The sequence below is a fragment of the Nesoenas mayeri genome, assembly GCF_963082525.1.
Source record: "Nesoenas mayeri genome assembly, chromosome: 1".
Taxonomy (NCBI): Eukaryota; Metazoa; Chordata; class Aves; order Columbiformes; family Columbidae; genus Nesoenas; species Nesoenas mayeri.
The window spans coordinates 63715767-63733533 of NC_137541.1; the positions used below are offsets into that span (position 1 = coordinate 63715767).

The window sequence follows — 17767 nt, forward strand, 5'->3', positions numbered from 1 at the left end:
GCTGGGAGCCGCTTCCCCACCGGCACCGCCCCCTCCCCGCCCGCCTCCCTCGCTGGCCCGGCCGGCCGGCTGCGCGCTCCCATTGGCCGCCGCCGCTCACGTGACGCAGGGCTGCCTGGCAGGTCGGTTGGGGCGCTGAGGCGCGGGGGGAGGGGGCGGAGGGGCGGCCAGTGACAATAGCCCCGGCGGCGGCGGGGTACGCGACCGGGCATGGAGGCCGAAGAATTGGGCAGGTACCGGTGGGGGCCCGGAGCCGCGCTTCGGCCTCGCGTTGTGCAGTCGCCGTTGCCTTCCTCCTTTTATCTGGGGCCGGGGGGAGCCGGGGCCGGGCTGTGGCGGCCCCTCTCCCATCCCCTCCCCCGGGCCCGCCCTGGGCACAAAGCGGGACAGAGGGAGGCGTGTGGGAGGGGGCGCGGCGAGATGGGCCCGGAGCCGTGGGGCGGCCCTGTGAGGGAACGGGGAAGGGCTGGCGGAGGCGTTGGGCTGTGGGGCGCGATGCCGCGTTTGTGTATCGCCGGGGAGCACGGCCGGGGTCTGCGGGCTTTGCTGTGGGTGAAGCGCGGTTGACGTGCGGCGGGGACCGACAGGAGGGACGTGCGTGGGGCTGCGCGTTTATGTGGGGGTGGGAGGAGGAGGGAAAGTTGGTGGGTGCTGGGGAGGGGAGGGGAGGTTTGCGAGCTGGGCCGGGGGTGAGAAGGCAGAAGCCCTCTGTCCGCTGGGGTGTGTGGCAGGGTCGGTCAGCCCCGCTGGGAAGGGGCGTCCGGGTTTGCTGGCGTGCAGTGGGGAGGGGGTTTGCTCAGTGTTCCGAAATTCGTGTGCGTGCGGATGGTGGCGGCCTGTGTGCGGAGGGGTGGGTTTGTAAATGGTTTCGTGTGGTTTTGTTCCAGTGAACGTGTCTCTTATTTTTTTCTTTTCATTTTGAACATGAACTGAAGGGGAGTTTAAATTACTACCTGTTTCTCATGGAACTGAAAATATTTATTTAAATGTTCCATGATACGTACATCAATAACACAATATTGTATTTCTGAACCCTTGCAACAAAAATGATCTGAAAAAAAAAAAAGTATATGAGGCTTAGAGATGGGATTAAAAGCTCTCTTTCATCTTATTACCATGTGGTTACAGGACTTGTCCGTCATATGGTGCAAGTTTTCCTCCATTTAAAGGGAATTTTAGAAGAAAGAGACTTTAAATACGTATAGAATAAGAAGACGTATTATAAGAAGACTTGTTAGAGACCATTCTTGGGTTAGATGCTTTCACGTCTTTCTTATTTAGTCGGTTCTGCTCTGTATAATTAAGGATTTATTACATTAAGAACTGGATTCTGCATGTCTCAGTCGTGTTTCCTAATAGAAATCTGAAGATTAGTTTTGTTCTGTTCGGTAACTGCACAAGTATTTTGTATAAAATGGAATTCTTCCAGCAAGGGAAAGGTTGAGGTACTTTCTGTACTCCGAAAATCTCCCATTACTTTGTTAGGCAACTGCCTGAGGAATCTGACAAACCCATCTTTAAATTTATTCTCCTTGGTTCAGGGCAGGTATTTGGTTCAAAATCAGTGCCCTGAGACTATGGACTATTATGGGATAAGTCTGATTTACAGTGAGTTCTTAAATATTCTTAAATACTCATTGCGTAACAGAGAATGATCCCTTCTTTTGAGATATTTCTATATAACTAAAAATGATTCGGTGTTGTTATGAATAGCTTTGAAATTATAAAATTATTTCCTGAAAGTTTACTCTTCATTAAATCTTTTCTGTGTATTTGTGTGGCAGTAGAATCTATGGACAAGAAGGCAGCTGCGTAGGTAGAAGGGAATGACAGTATGAAGCAGAAGTGTGTGTTGGGGCATGAGGGCTGTATGTAAGTGACTAATAAACATGTGGAGCAGAAGAGCTGTATATGGAAAACTGTGCGTGGAGGGAGACTGAATTTGTGTAACTCTTGTATAGAGTAAGTGTGGTATTTCTGTTAGGATCCAGTGTGGGATAACTGGATGGCATCTGCCACACTCTTTGTTAAAGCTGTTTAATAATCTGCATAGTAACTAATGCTGTGTGCATTCATGCTGCTTTGTAGTCCAGAATGATTCATGCATTTTGTGTCATGTCAGATAAAGTAACTGATGTAACATTAAGAAAATCTAAAACTTGGGAAACTTGAAGTCCAAAGAGTTTTAACTCATGATGTAAATTTTAAGTGTGTTTGATAGACAGTTTGCCTTGGTAATGTGTGCTACAGAGTGGGCTTTTTTTTTTCAGAAAAAAAAGGGAAAAGCTCTACACTTAACTTAAAAATGTTGTGATTCTTACACGTTATAGTAATCATGAGAGAACTGTACTGTTAATGTTGGGTTTAACATCACCTGATACCAGCTAAGCAATCAGGCCACTTAGTGGGTTGTGAGTAATTTACTGACTTGCTAAAAGAGTTGTTGCAGGACATAAGTGCAGTACATGCCGACCTTGACAAAGCTTGATATTTATGGTCAATTTGGTACATCACTAAATTTCTAAATTGTTGATAAATTATGTCTCTTTTTTTCTCCCTTCCTAAGATACTACGCATATCTTCAGCAAGCTCAAGCTTTTTACACGTTTCCATTCCATCAAATGATGACTGCAGTGCCTAACGTGGAAGTCATGGCCGAGCAACCGACTCTAGAGGGCATTCCAGAGCCAAACCTTGCTCAGGAGCCTCCTAAAGGTAGTTTGACTTGACTGGGCTTTGCTTAGTAAGTTAAAATGTTAGTAATGGTTTGGGGGAAACAATTATTGACCTTAAACTGCTTCTTTGGACCTAATGGATTTCTTGATGCTCTTTGAGTGAGTATGGATTAGTTGTATTCTTTAAGTAATATTTGTTACCAGACAATTTAAAAGATGAGAGGTAAACCCAGTTGATAGTATTCATGTTGTTCAGTCTCACAAAATTATCTTGTTGCAGGAAAATCAGGTTTTTGTTTCAGTAGATAAATGTACCACTTTTTGCTGATTTCGTATTTTTAATACTATGTTAGATAAGTTTTCTTTTTTCAGTCTGAGTTTAAAATATTTTTTTTTATATTTCTGCCAGAGAAGCACAGGATAATACTGTTCATTTGAAATATTTGTGTTTAAATTGTGTTTTAGTAATCACAAAAAGCTTATTGCTCATATTCATTAAGGATTAGTTGTTTTTAGCAAAGCTTATTTAAATAAATATAAATAATACTGTAGAGTATCCTGTATGTGACGGGAGTTTTGTACTTCATGCTCTTGTACATTGCCTTCTTTTCCATCCATTAGGATTTTGTACACTTAGGCTTTTCACTAACCATGCCAGGAAGAGATCCCTGTTCTGTTACTCATATGCTTGCTCTTTACCACATAAAAAAGGCAGTGGTCTCTGCCATGCTGAAATTCTGATTCTATAGCAAACATTCACACACTGAGTTTTGTCTTACTTGTAATATTTAGATGTAGGTCAGAGCTGAATGTGCCAAGGTAACATACTGGCCAATTCATGCGATGATATTGCTTAAGTGCATCCTTTGATTAGCTTCATTTTTTCTTTTTCAGTTGTAATGCATGGCCAGATGAAATCATAGGTAGAAAACCTCCAGTTTAAAATAGTTGAGACCGCTCTATTAGTTCACAGTATTATTTGCTACAGTTAGGATGCATCTCAAGTGCTATACAGTTAAGCTTCTTTTGCAGCTTTGTTGCTGAAAGATATGATGTCACCATGAGCACGTTATTTGGCTGCACTTTCAAGCGTTTTTAGACAACAGTGATCTTCTTTTACAAAACTGTTCCCTAATGTTTTTGCACGAGTTGAAAGTTGGGTAAAGCCTTCAAAGGCAGGGCTTGAAGATTTACCAAATGTGTGTGAAATTTACGGGAGCATAGCTCGAGTACAGCTTTTTGCTTACAGCTTTCCTAAGCAGTTGCTCCAATAACAGGATAGGAATTTCACATTATTTTTGTCCTTCTTGTAAGAAAGCTGAGAGCAAACAAAAACAGCCCATTAAAAGATGCAGACTTAGGGCAGTGCCCTGGTATCCATATTTATTTATTGGGGAGAGGTTCATCTAGACATTTTGAAAATAAGATGAAGTCTCAATTTTCAAGTAATAAATTACCTTGGCTCCTTGCTGATTTCTGCTGAATATGTTTTCATATTTTTGAAGTTATGTTCTGCAACTCGACATTATTAATGAACAAGGATAGAGAGCAATTGCTGGATGGTCATGACCAGGACATGGGCTGATTGTATCTTGAAGCTTTAGGGGGTAGAAGATGATAGAGTTTCAAATGAGTGAACAGTGACTACTTTCTGCTTGCATTTTGTAAATAAAAATTGAAGTTTGGTGGCATTAATTCAAAATGAGATCCTGAAGCTTTCATATGTTACCTTGCTATACTGGACAGTATCGGTTCTGCAAACAATAAACTGTGAATAGTTTATGTAGCATTCAGCCTATGTGTTTGCGTTCCTGACATTGCAGTGTAGGTAATCTTTGAGACTTTTTGCTTTTGACGTACTGTTCAGTTTCTTCAATACCTTATGTCATAGGTAACAATCAACTTTCATGTTTAGAAGCTGAAGTGTGACTAGTAGACTAAGAACAGCATTGTGAACAACAAAACCTAGTCGGGAGGTTATTCTTGGTTTGTATCCTAAGTTAACATAATTGTCTGGGAGGAGAGTGTCTGTGATACAGAGACCGCAAAACCGCGATTCATCTTATAATTGTTCAAATTAATGAATTTTGAATGTAAAGTTATCTGTCTGACTTCTTTTTGTATCCAAACATTTGGCTCAGTGTTTTTGAATATCCACACTGCAGCATTAGAAACTTACAAAAAGGATATTTGTTGTGTGTTTTCAGAAGTTAAAAGAGGAGGAAGGAAAAGAAAAGCCAAAGCAACTGAGCCAAAGCAACCCAAAAAGCCTGCTGCTAAAAAAGAAAAAACAGCCAAGTCAAAAGGCAAACAAGAAAAGATCACAGATACTTTTAAAGTCAAGAGAAAAGTGGACCGTTTTAACGGTGTATCTGAAGCGGAACTTCTGACCAAGACTTTGCCTGATATTTTGACCTTTGATCTGGACATTGTAATAGTAAGTAACTCACAAGGTTAGGTAGAAAAGCTAATAGTCTGTACTCAATGGTTATGATTTATATGCCTTCTGCTTACTTATCTGTATTGCTTATAAGGCAAGATCTTGCAAGATAAAGTATATAAGCTGTTTCCTGTGTATAGAACTGCTTTGCATTTTCTGTTAAAAATCATAGTAACATAGTTCTAATTTCTGAGAAGTCTAATACTTAGGTATAATACATAGTCATGAGAGACCGTTACTTGACACTTGGTTTACTGGAAGCACTACACCAGTGGCTATAAAACACATTGTGAGCTGCTCTTTTGACATTGCACATCTAAATGAGATACTGTCAGTTTTTTTAAACAGTGATGGATGGTGCTATTAACACGGTTTTGTCTATTGAAAGTAACTTAAAGAGAATTGAATAAGCTTCTTTACTGTAACTTGGTTAAATTCCTGACTAGCAAGCTATGCTCCCATCATTAAAATGGACTGGTATCTTCATTTGTAGATTGGCATAAACCCCGGCTTGATGGCAGCTTACAAAGGACATCATTACCCTGGACCTGGAAACCATTTTTGTATGTTTTTGTTTTCCTATTCTATGTATAGAATTTTCAAAACTTTGTTAGAGCTTTTGGCAGTTTAATTAAACTGATTTGGTTTCTGCCTTTTTTTTTTTTGGATGCAGAGAGGGATTTTGCTTTTAAGCATCCAAGAGTGATTTAAATCCCATGACTACTTCTGTCAAATACCGTACATGAAAACGAATAAAAGATCAATAATCAATGCCTTTCAGTTCAGGTTTAGAATTTACATGTAAACATAGTTTACCAGATTGTATTACGAAATAACTTCTTGGTATGTTAATGTGCAACATAAGGAATAAAAATAAAATCTCTAGTTATTGAGTTATCAAGGGTAAGTCAATAGGCATCAATTTCTGATATAAAACTACACACATTTTTCAAAAAAATGCATTTCAGCAAGCCCTCTTCTCTTTGCATTTATTCATCTCTTCTAAACAAGGTTTCTAACTGATGAAAAAGCAAAAACCATTACCCTTGCCCAATAAGCATTTGACTCCAGCATACCTGATTCTCCAGACCGATATTTTTTCTTAGGTATTTTTCTATTTAAATAACATTTCTGCAGCACATTCTCATAAAGAAAGATCAGACCTGAACTCTGAAGTGCTCTCTTTTGCTGGGAGCCATTCTAGTTGTGGAGCTCCACATGGGCTAATTTGCAGCCCTGTGATACTCCAGCCAAATGCTTCTGGTGTCCAGCCAGCTTGTAAATCAGGCCCAGGTACTTCTGCAGTGTTCTGCACACTAGCCAGACTGATGACCTCCTGTACCGAGAAGCAGACCGGCTGTGCATGCTCTGACAAATCCAGGGGTTTGTAAGCTTCCTACGTCATTAGGAGCTAGCTGTGTTTAACTTGTGCTTAAGAGACTGGCAGTGCATATCACCCAAACTAGACTTTTATACACCCCAAGCTAGACTTTTATACACTAATTATGAATGGAAGATGTCCACATGTTCTGTCAGAGAGGCTCAGTTCAAGAAGAAGTGACAGCAAGGTTGTGAAAGAAAACTGATAACTTGTATTTGCCCCATTCTTTCCCATAAAATCCAGAGTGATCACCTTCACTTCACCTGTTTAAGTGAATCACAAAATCTAAAGCTCTTTCCTGAACCTTTAGAACAAAAGTCTGGTTTCCATAGCTAGGATCATGGTGAGGAATTCCTTTTGTTTCCTAGGAACTTCTGTCCTCTTGCAGTAGATAGAGTCATTTTGGTTATTTTAAACTTTTTCTAGATAGGTCAGTAGTCTTCCCAAATTAATTGATGCTCAGTTAACATAGACTCTTCCTTTAGCATTCCAGTACTCTGATGGGCAAGGGGGTTGTTTTGTTTTGTATATAGGCAAATGTATATATCTTGCTACTTAACAGGGAAGTGTTTATTCATGTCCGGTCTAAGTAACGAACAGCTGAACCATATGGATGACCACACCTTGCCACATAAATATGGGATTGGATTTACAAACATGGTTGAAAGGACAACACCTGGTAGCAAAGACCTCTCCAGGTAGGATAACAAGGGGGAATACGGTGCTTGTTAATAAATTAATAGTTGTGATTATAATTTTGAGTACTTTCTCTTTTAGCAAAGAGTTTCGGGAAGGAGGGCGAATTCTGATGCAGAAGTTACAAAAGTATAAACCTCGTATAGCAGCTTTCAATGGAAAATGTGAGAACCTTGATTTTACATGAATTTGTTCTGTCAGTAGCTCTTTTTGTCCACTTATCCTATCTTCTTTTCATTTTAGGTATTTATGAAATTTTTAGTAAAGAAGTTTTTGGAATAAAAGTTAAGAACTTGGAATTTGGACTGCAGCCACACAAGGTGCCAGATACAGAAACTGTAAGTATTGATACTGAGAAAGAAAAACAGGGCACTCCATTTTGGCGATTTCAAAACTAACAAAGTCTCAGGACTTGCACGCATTTACAATAATGTCAAAGTTTGCCCAAAGTACAAGGGGTATGAAAGATGCTTACTTGAGGAAGGGGTATAGTGTGATTTTTGAGACATGTCTATAATGTGGCTTCTTCAGACTTGCAGACTTTATTTGGGAAATGGTGTATTATGATTAGTAGGTTAGTACATTCCACCAGGACTATCTAAAATATGAATAAAATATACATGATTTTATGGCAACTGTCACCTACTTTCATCCTATTCTCTGTGTCCAGTTCCCTGTATGTTTGTGTTACTGAATTTTGAGAGCAAACATGGCCATGGTGGTAGTAGTGGAGAAGAAAGAATAGTAATTCCATCATTGTGCTGTTACATGCTACAGCTAGAGTGCTACTGGATCAGGGCATGCCCAAGCATTTCCATCAATCTCAGTCTTAAGCTGATTTGCAGCTTGAAATTAAATTGGATACTTAAACAGTTTGATGAAGAGTGCATTAGTCATAGACATCTAGTGCTGGAAGATATCTCAAGAGACCAGCAATGTATCATCACAAACAGGTTTGCTTAACCTGTTCTTATAAACAGGTTAAGGCAAAGGCAGTTACACTGCCACCCAAGGTAGCTTATTCCAAAGCTTCATTACCTTGTTAGTTCAGAAGTCTGGGTTTGTTTTCTATTTTCTTTCTGTCTAGCCCAAATTACTAGTGCTGCAAGTTTAAACTGAATTTAAGATGTTCTTCTCTAATGGCAGAATGTTTCCATCAGGGCCCGAAGAAACATTGGTGATAAAGTGCTTGCTTCTTAAGTAGCTCTTAAACACTTTTGCAGTAGATGTATTTCTAAGAAAGATAAATAATCCTTTTTACAAGTACTTTTTCATAAATACTGCACAGTAATAAAAGTACTGGATACAGTTCCCTTTTCCTGAAATAACTTTACAGCTCTGATTAGGGCTGTTGGCAGAGATAGAGATGCTTAAGTTGGCTTGAGCCACCCTAACTCCAGATTTTCAAACCCTGGCAAGTGTGGTGCAGATACACTTGGCCAAGAAGCCAGGCTAATGAAACTGTGACTGGTTTGGGATGTTTGCAGAGGCTATCACGTTCTTCTCTGGGGACTTGCTGGCTCAGAGCTCTGCTTGCTCAGGGAGCTCTGGAGTGCACTTTACTTTCTGACATAAGCTTGTAAATGGTACTTCTTGTAACACACGCTGGTGCTGGTGCTGCTGCTCCTGCAGCACATAAACAACTGGTGAACGCTGTCCTCGTTTCAGCAGCTGATAATCAGCCCCTCTCTTTGGGGCAAGACATCTAGCTGATGGAGGGAAAACAAAAGGCTCCTTTTCTCCTCTCCCACAACCACTCATGGCACTGGGTGAGGTTTGTACAAAGGGTTAAAACAGTGAGCTGAACTGTGTAGGTTATTCTTGATATGCTAAATATTAGCTCCTAGTTCAGGGACCAGTAATGCTATTTCTCTTGCTCTTTGTCTCAAGCTCTGCTATGTTATGCCATCATCCAGTGCAAGATGTGCTCAGTTTCCTCGCGCGCAAGATAAAGTTCATTATTACATAAAGCTGAAAGACTTAAGGGATCAGCTGAAAGGCATCGCACCAAACACAGAGGTGCAGGAGGTGCAGTACACATTTGACTTGCAACTTGCACAAGGTATAGTGTTTATTTTTTTAGTCCTTTATTAAAATGTAGTGTCACGTGCAACACAACTGTTTCCTAAGCAAAAGGAAATCAAGAATTTAAGAGGAAGGAAGAGACATGCCATCTTCTCTAAATTACATGGCATAGAATTACTTCCACTTTCTTTTTAGTGTAGTTGTAATTCTCTAAGGGGAGCAAAATTATCTTTAAAATGCGTGGCTGTTTTTTCAAATGTTCTCTGATAAAAGCACTCTTTGATCATTTTTGTTCTGAATATTAATACTTGAGGTCTTCTCTTTCGGCAGAGGATGCTAAAAAGATGGCTGTCAAAGAAGAAAAATATGATCCAGGTTACGAAGCAGCGTATGGAGGAGCTTACTGTGACCGTGCGCCGTATGAAAGCGAACAGTGCCATTTCTCTTCAAATGGAACTGGTAAAGTTCAGCGCTTGGGGTGTTCAGTCTGTAAACCATTACTCCTGAACAAATACTTTCTACCCTTTTATAAATTCATACAATATATTTGAAATATAGAAGCAGTTAAACTCTCACAAAAACTACACATGCCCTCAATTATGTGAGAGGGGAAATAAAGAAAAGTCATTTGCTTTATTTAGAATCAATTTTCTGAAACTTCAGATTGTCTCCCCAGACTCTGAGTGACTCCCAAGATCTGACAAACAGACACAACCGGTGACTCACACAATAAACCTCTTCAACTACAGTGACTTGTATAACTGTATCATGCTTTTCAGAGCAGAAGAGAGGGCTGGTACTTTTTTTCTTTCATTCCTAAGGAAAGCAAAGCCAGAGAATGGTGGAACAGATAGAGTGAAAGTGCAGTTGAGGTGGTTCCATTGCTGGTGGGCCAGATGAAGGACCAGTATTGGAAGGATGAGTCTAGTAATCTAGCTGTAATTAAGAAGTTGGGAATTTTATTTCCCAAAATACTACCAGCTGTAATTAAAAAAGAAAAAACAAAAAACAGTGGCGAAAGCAGTCACTTTGGAGTAACCACCTTCCTCTGAAGTCTTAAATTTTCAGTCCTGATTTCACGTTGTGAATTGAAATTTGCATTCTGTCTACTCTGCTTTGTCAGAGAGAATGTCCTTTTGATGAGAAAAAATTTATTCATATGAAACACTGTGACTCTTAATTTGTATACATGCAGTCACCCTTCAGAGAAGATGTGGAGAAATTATAATTTGAGGAAATTATCTGGAACTACAAAAGTAAATGCTCCAAAGAATGCTTAAACTACACCCTGAGTAGGTGGTTGAAAAATCGAGGAAAAATGGAAACTGCAAATATCTTTTGGTTTTGTTTTTTCTTTAGGAGTTGTTTTGGGTGGTTAGGGGTTTTTTTTGCCAGTGGCATCATCTGTATTTTGTTTAGATTTAGTGGTATTGGTTGCTTTTTTTTACCTCTATTTGTTTGTTTTGGCAGCAGCGGATCCACAGTACTGTGAAGGGTCGTCCTTTGGTGAAGTTCCTAATGGACAATGGATGACCCAGTCCTTTGCAGACCAGATTCCAGAGTTCAGTGCTGGTTTGACACGGGAAGAAGAGGGAAGCAGCGTCTAACAGCCGTTTCTTCTCGGCCATCCATACATGCTGCAGTTTTAATGCAGTGATCAAGATTGGTACCTCGGTTCTCCAACTGAAGCATATTAATAGTATTTTATCTCCACTAGGTATTTTATTATAGTCCGAAGTAAGTGTGTGGTAGGCTCAAATCAATGAACTAGAGAATTTTAAGAAACTGTCCAGACTTTTTAAAAAAAAGTTAGCCCTTTTTTGTATATGAGTTTTATATGTAATGTATACCACTTCTTGTATTTTTTGACAAATTGTTTTCTCATTTGTGAAGATTTCTTTGGGGCGTTAATTTTATTCCATAGATCGTAATGTAGTAGTAGCAGCAGCAGTATACTTTTTACTGATGCCTCAGAATTTGGATAATCTCATAATCCTTTTCTATCCAAAGGGGAAAATGAGAAGTGCACCCCTATCTTACATGAAGTGGTGATTTTAATCATGCACAGTTAAGCAAATGGTGCTTTTTAAGTCTGCCTTTTACCTTACAAAGTGCAGAAGGTTGTGTTCTGCAGCTGTGGGTAACAAATTTTCTGGGTGGGATGAGAGAGCTCTGTCTGTAGTGATTGGACCATATGTGGGATTAAGGGAGTGGAAACATCGTCTCAAGTCACAGCACTGGGGAGGAAAATTTGTGTTGCATGGGACAGGCCCTAAATATGCTAGCGGAGCTGTTTTATGGTAAGGTGTCCCTGCCACTCCATCTCTTTCCCTCTCAAATTCCAATGTAAGGAACTGGAATTCCGTATAAACAAAGGGTGGTTCTTGAATTCTGTGGCATTTAAACTCTCAGTTATTTCTGTGTAATTAGCCTCTTCACCTGGCCTTTGACCAGGAGACAAGCCCTTTGAAAATATGACATTGCAGGGAACAGAAAGGCCTTCTCTGTAAAAATCACATACAGCTACATTGTTTACATCAGGTGCAGTTAGAACAGCGTGAAGGAGGTTTGTGGTTTAGCAGTTGTTAACATTCAGTTCTCTTCAATCTCTAAGACCTTGGAGGGTGTTCTTGTTCCTCTTACAAGGAAAAATCACTAAGTTAAACATAAGGGGGCAGCAGTTCCGTGACTAAGAAGTCAGCTGTAGAAAGTACAGCTCTTTCCTGAGGAGCTTGCTTAAACGAGACACACTTTTGGTCAAGATTAGTGAATGAGAAAGAACTGAGATTCCATGCTTGTGCCTGACCATCTTCATTCCCTCTTCTATCAGGAGGGAAGAGATGAAGTAAAAGCAATAAGCTGATCAAAGCATGAACTTTTTGGTGATCTTATGACAGTAGGTGCTTCACATACTTGAAAAATAGATACAAATGGTATCTCTGCAATGCACACTGGCCGGAGATTCCCATACTGGTGTGTTTTATCCTTTCCTCACAGCCAGTGACAGTTGTTAAGCATTGAGCGTAGCCAGTTAGTGTAGATTCTAACCCTGCTGTCACAGCTCTCACTGAGATCACGTGCTGTCGACCTGGTGTGAGGCAGGCATGATGTTTACAGCTTTCTTCCCAAATTATGTGGCTTAATTCTGAGCGTCTTAAATCAAGAAAGTGTGCGTTGCAATTCGATTGTGCTTATTAGCGTCAGCCTAAAGCTGTTCAGTATATTGTCCAAAAGGTATAGGATTTGTCTTGTCTATTATTTAAAGTGTACTGTATCGTGTATTGCTGTTTACATGGATGTTTTCCTGCAGGTGCTCAAAGTATCTTGCATCAGGGATTTGTTACAATTCCTTTTTATTTTTCAGCACAACTCGAAGTATGTAATTAGCACTGCTGAGTATGTAGCACAGTAGGATATAACTACTGTAAGACTATCCTGTTTGATTGGAGGGAAAGGTCTCTTGAATGGAGTCACCTACTAGGTTCTCTAGGTATCAAATACAGCAAAGTGTACAGTGACTCTTTCGCTAAATATTGCAATTCTGTGTGTTCTCCCTCAGAACTGGTGCTTTTTTCATTACGGTAATACAAAAGTTCTGAATCTGTCCTAAATCTATCCATGTTTCACAATAAAATCAGGAATTGTACTGCTGTGTCCTAGAGTGCTTTTGCATCTTGCTAGCAGGGGTCTAAACACACAGCGGGATGTGTAACACATGGCAGCTCTGCCAAACAGTCACCATGCAACATAACTCATTAAAATGCTGCATAAGTTTTCATTTTGAGCTGTTGAATGTGGGCTAGGCAACTAAAGACATCTGGGATGTATTAGGTTGGTGCAAAAGAAACTGCGGTTTTTGCATTGTTGAAATTGGCCATTTGATATTGGAAACATTCTTTAAAAAACGTGGTTACATTATACATCTGAATGCCCTTTTCTTGCTTTCTGGGGTTTTTTGCTACTGACTTATTACTTTCTGTTTATATTTATTTTAAGACTGTCTAAATGATGTTAGAAAAAAACCAAATTCGAGCAGTTTTCTTATTTGAGTTCCAAATGGGTCTTAAAGCAGCGGAGGCAGCTCACAACATCAGCAACCCATTTGGCCCAGGACCTGCTAACAAACGTGCAGTGCAGTGCAGTGATGGTTCAATAAGTCTGGAAAAGGAGATGAGAGCCTTGAAAATGAGGAGTGTAGCGGCCGGCCATGGGAACCTGACATCGACCCACTGAGAGCAATTGTCAAAGCCGATCCTCTTCCAACTACACAAGAAGCTGCCGAGGAACTCAATGTCTGCCGTTCTACGGTCTTTCGGCACTTGAAGCAAATTGGAAACAGGAAAAGGCTCAATACGTGGGTGGCTCGTGAGATGACCGAAAATCCAAAATGTCATTGTCTTGAAGTGTCACCTCTTATTCTCTACAACAATCCATTTCTTATTGGGTTGCGACATGTGATGAAAAGCGGATTGTATACGACAACTGGCAATGACCGTCTCAGCGGCTGGACCAAGAAGAACCTCCAAAGCACTTCCCAAAACCGAACTTGCACCAAAAAAAGGTCCCGGTCACTGTTTGGTGGTCTGCTGCCGGTCTGCAAAGCCGTGACATCTGAGAAGGATGCTCAGCAAAGGGGTGAGGTGCACCAAAATGTGCAGCGCCTTCAGCCACCATCCCCCAACAGAAAGGGCCCTGTTCTTTTCTGTGACAATGCCTGACCACACATTGCACATCCAGCGCTTCAAAACGTGACCTTTGCCTTGGGCTATGAATTTTGCCTTGTGCGCCATATTCACCTGAGCTCTTGCCAGCTGCCTGCCACTTCTTCAAGCATCCAACAACTTTTGGCAGGAAAAACCCTTCCACAACCATCAGGATGCAGGAAATACTTTGCAAGAGCTGGTTCAATCCCAAAGCAGGGATTTTTACTCTCCAGGAATAAACAGAGTTGCTCCTGGTTGGCCAAACTGTGTTGGTTGTAATGGTTCCTATTTTGATGAACAAAGATGTGTTTGAGCCTAGTTGTAATGGTTGAAAATGCACGGCTCAACCCTGCAATTAGTTTTGTACCAAGTGCCTAGCAGTTGGAAGCCGGGCAAGATCTTTTCCTGCACTGAGGTCTGTCTGCTGAGGCACGACCATTGCTCCCCTGAGGCTCCTGGCTTGGAAAAGGAGGGCCCAGAAGAGTTTCCCAAGTGCTGGAGTGATGATCAGCTTTAGAATAGGAGGAGACTTTGGAAAGAAGAGATGGCAAGGGCGCATGTGTGGATGGAATGGAAGAAGAGAGGGAAGACCATGATCTGGTCCAAGCCCTTGAAGTGCGTGAGCGTTCCTGCCTGTGATAACATTTCTTGTGAAATCCCCTGACTAAAGCCTGTGACCAAGTGTTGTTGCTCCTCCTACCAGTGTGATGGCTGCGATGTGGTCCATAATCTTAGAAATTCTTTTGGGAGGGCTTTCTGGACCTTCCCATGTGCTCAGTATTGATGGGAACATGATAGTACCTGGGGCTGAAGGAGGAAGTGGGTGACAGGGTGCATAGTGTCCCATGTTGGAGTGTGGTTTTCACCTTTTTACAAGAGGTTGAAAAGAATTAATCCCTTCAGTGTCTTCCAGAAAGGCCTGGGCTGGCCTGCCCTGTGGTTGCACCTCCTGCCCTATAGCCCTGGCCTTTGGTTCCACCCATTTCCCCTGTACCCCCAGTGGCCCCAACCCTGTGGCAAAGCCCTGCACTCTGGCCCTGACCCTGCCCTCAAGCTCTGTCCTGTGGTCACAGACAGTGCTGCTACTGGCCTGTGACTCTGTGCCTGCCAGACCCCTGGACCTGTGACCACGCCCCCAATGTACCGAGGCTCCGCCCTGGCCCTTTGGCCGCTCCCCCACTGCCATGTGACCACGCCCCCACCAGCCTGAGGTGATGGGGCATGTCATGACATTTTTTAAAAAACCATATTTTTATTACATATTTTTATCTATCTTTCATTTACTTTGCTCTCAGGATTTTTTTAGCCTATCCCTGGTCATGAAACAGAGCCATACAACCTTAAGTGGTATAAAACTTCTTCCAGAATGCTGGAATGTTCACAAAAGGCTTAAATTCTAAATATGTCTGGAATGTCACAGCAATATCACACAGCTGGTACAAACAGGTACAGGAGATCCTAAGCCGTCTGGGTGATAACTTCTTGGTGCAGGTCCTGAGGGAACGAACGAGGAAAGGTGCCTTCCTAGATTTGCTGTTCCTAACAGAGAGGGTCTCATGGGTTAAGTGGCAAGTGGTGGCTGCCTGGGCCTCAGTGACATGAAGCAGTCACGTTTAAAATCTGTGCTAACAGGAGGAAAACTGACAGCAAGACCCCAACTCTAGATATGAGGAGAGTGGACTTCAGGTTGCTCAGAGAACTACTCAGTAAGATTCCCTGGGAAGAAGCCTTTGAAGATGCTGTGGTCCATCAGTGTTGGTTGCTTGTTAAGTACCACCAATTAAAAGCACAGAACTAGGCAATTCCAAAATGCTGAAAGCCTAGCAGGCGAGGCAAAAAGCCATCTTGGTTGAGCAGGTATCTTCTTGAAATATGGTGAAAAAAATAAACTATATGGTCAGTGGAAGCACAGTCAGGCATCATGGGAGGGCTACAGAGATGCTGCTCACCACTGTAGGCATGAAATTCACACAGCCAAAGCTCAGTTAGAATGAATCTGGCCAGTACTGTGAGGGACAATAAAAAGGGCTTTTTAAAAGATGTTACTGGCAAAAGGCAAATCAGAAATAACATTGGCACGTCACTCAATGAGCATGGTCACCTCATAAACAGCGACACAGACAAGGCTGAGACGTTTAATACTTTCTTTGCCTTGCTTTTCAACACTGGAGGTGGACTTGGAGGCTTCTCCGTGGAGAAGGATCTGGGGTTTCTGGTGGATGGCAAGTTGAACATGAGCCAACAGTGCCCTGGCAGCCAAGAGGACCAAGCGCGTCCTGGGTGCACCCAGCACAGCATGGCCAGCTGGGCAGGGAGGTGATTGTCCTACTCTGCTCTGCACTGGTGCGGCCTCACCTGGAGCACTGTGTGCAGTTCTGGGCACCACAGGATAAAAAAGATATAAAACTACTGGAGAGTGTCCAGAGGAGAGCTGTGAAGTTGGTGAAGGGTTTGGAGGGGAAGCCGTATGAGGAGCGGCCAAAGTCACTGAGTTTGTTCAGCCTGGAGAAGAGGAGACTGAGGGGATCGCTATGAGCGGCTACAGCTTCCTCACAAGGGGAGAAGGGGCAGGCACCGATCTCTTCTCTCTGGTGACCAGTGACAGAACCCAAGGGAATGGCAGGAAGATGTGCCAGGGGAGGTTTAGGTTGGACATTAGGAAAAGGTTCTTCCCCCAGAGGGTGCTGGAGCACTGGAACAGGCTCCCCAGGGAGGTATCACGGCCCCAAGCCTGACAGTGTTCAAGAAGAGACTGGACAAGCCCTCAGACACATGGTGTGAACTGTGGGGTTGTCCTGTGCAGGGACAGGAGTTGGACTCGATGATCCTTGTGGGTCCCTTCCAACTCAGGACATTCCATGAAATAACTAATATGCATCAATTATACCCAATTAGTGTTCTAAATATTTTGAAAATGAAATGTAAATGTATGTTGCATTATTTTTATTTTAGCTCTACTTAGAAGTAATAAGCCCCTGTGATTATTTCTCCCCCTCCTTGGCAATTAATTAAAGAAAAAAAAAAGGCTATATTTAAATATAGGCAGTCATGACTCACTGATGGTTTTCTAATTTTACTTTTATCTTACACCTAAATCTTTCAAAGTTATGTTGGGAATCATTACTGCCTGACAATTTTTTTAATACCTACACCTGTCCATTATTTAATGATTCCTTTCCTTTTCTCCTTCTTTAAAAACCTAAAGCTTCAATTGCTATTTTGTTTCTAAGTGGGAGGCACTATTGCCTCTAAACTTATTTCCAGCTGTGTTATAATTTAAGCATTAAACACTCCTGATTAGTTTCCAATCCTATTTGGCTTAAAATCTAAAACTCCCTTGTTTTGTTTCCAATACAGAGTCATTCATGTCTGCAACTTATTTAATAATGGTTATGTTTAAATGAAGCTATTAATGACCCCCAATTCATTTTCTGCCTTTATAATTTAAAAAGGACTACTTTCCAAACCAGTGATTTTTTTCAATTACAATACAGATTGGGAATAATGACTGCCTAGTTCGTTAAGTAATAGCTGCAATTGAATTTAGTCATTACTGGTTTCTAAATAATATTTCTTGTATTTATTTACACTCTAACATTTTCCTTGTTACTGTACTACTAAGTGGATTAGCTAGCACACGTTTTATTTTTTTTTAATATGAACTAGACTTCTTTTCTCTACAGGTATTACTTCCAATTAGTGCTGCAGTCTTTATATTCTGCTGTTTTAAATTTTACTATGTAAATTGGGGGTAACCGCTGTCTGCAGAGTTTAAGTAATAGCCAGAGTAAATTATAGGCATTATTTACTCCCAAGGACTCTTCTAGTTACTCTTGTTTAAGATTTT

General features: G+C 41.4%; 1 protein-coding gene across 3 annotated transcripts; it reads left to right on the top strand.

Moving 5' to 3' along the window:
• Positions 1-2: 2 nt before the first annotated feature.
• On the top strand, positions 3-12849 carry TDG (thymine DNA glycosylase). 3 transcript variants are annotated; one of them, XM_080361692.1, is made up of 10 exons: positions 3-122; positions 2567-2715; positions 4883-5112; positions 5609-5678; positions 7059-7194; positions 7274-7356; positions 7436-7530; positions 9083-9254; positions 9548-9676; positions 10688-12849. In XM_080361692.1, the coding sequence occupies exons 2-10, from the start codon at positions 2622-2624 to the stop codon at positions 10822-10824; spliced, it is 1146 nt and encodes a 381-aa protein (XP_080217818.1). In that variant the 5' UTR covers positions 3-122; positions 2567-2621; the 3' UTR covers positions 10825-12849. The 3 variants fall into 3 exon arrangements, with proteins under 3 accessions (XP_080217818.1, XP_080217816.1, XP_080217817.1); XM_080361690.1 differs by lacking the exon at positions 3-122 and adding an exon at positions 130-233; XM_080361691.1 differs by lacking the exon at positions 3-122 and adding an exon at positions 130-233 and having other exon boundaries at positions 10691-12849.
• The last annotated feature ends 4918 nt before the right edge of the window (positions 12850-17767 follow it).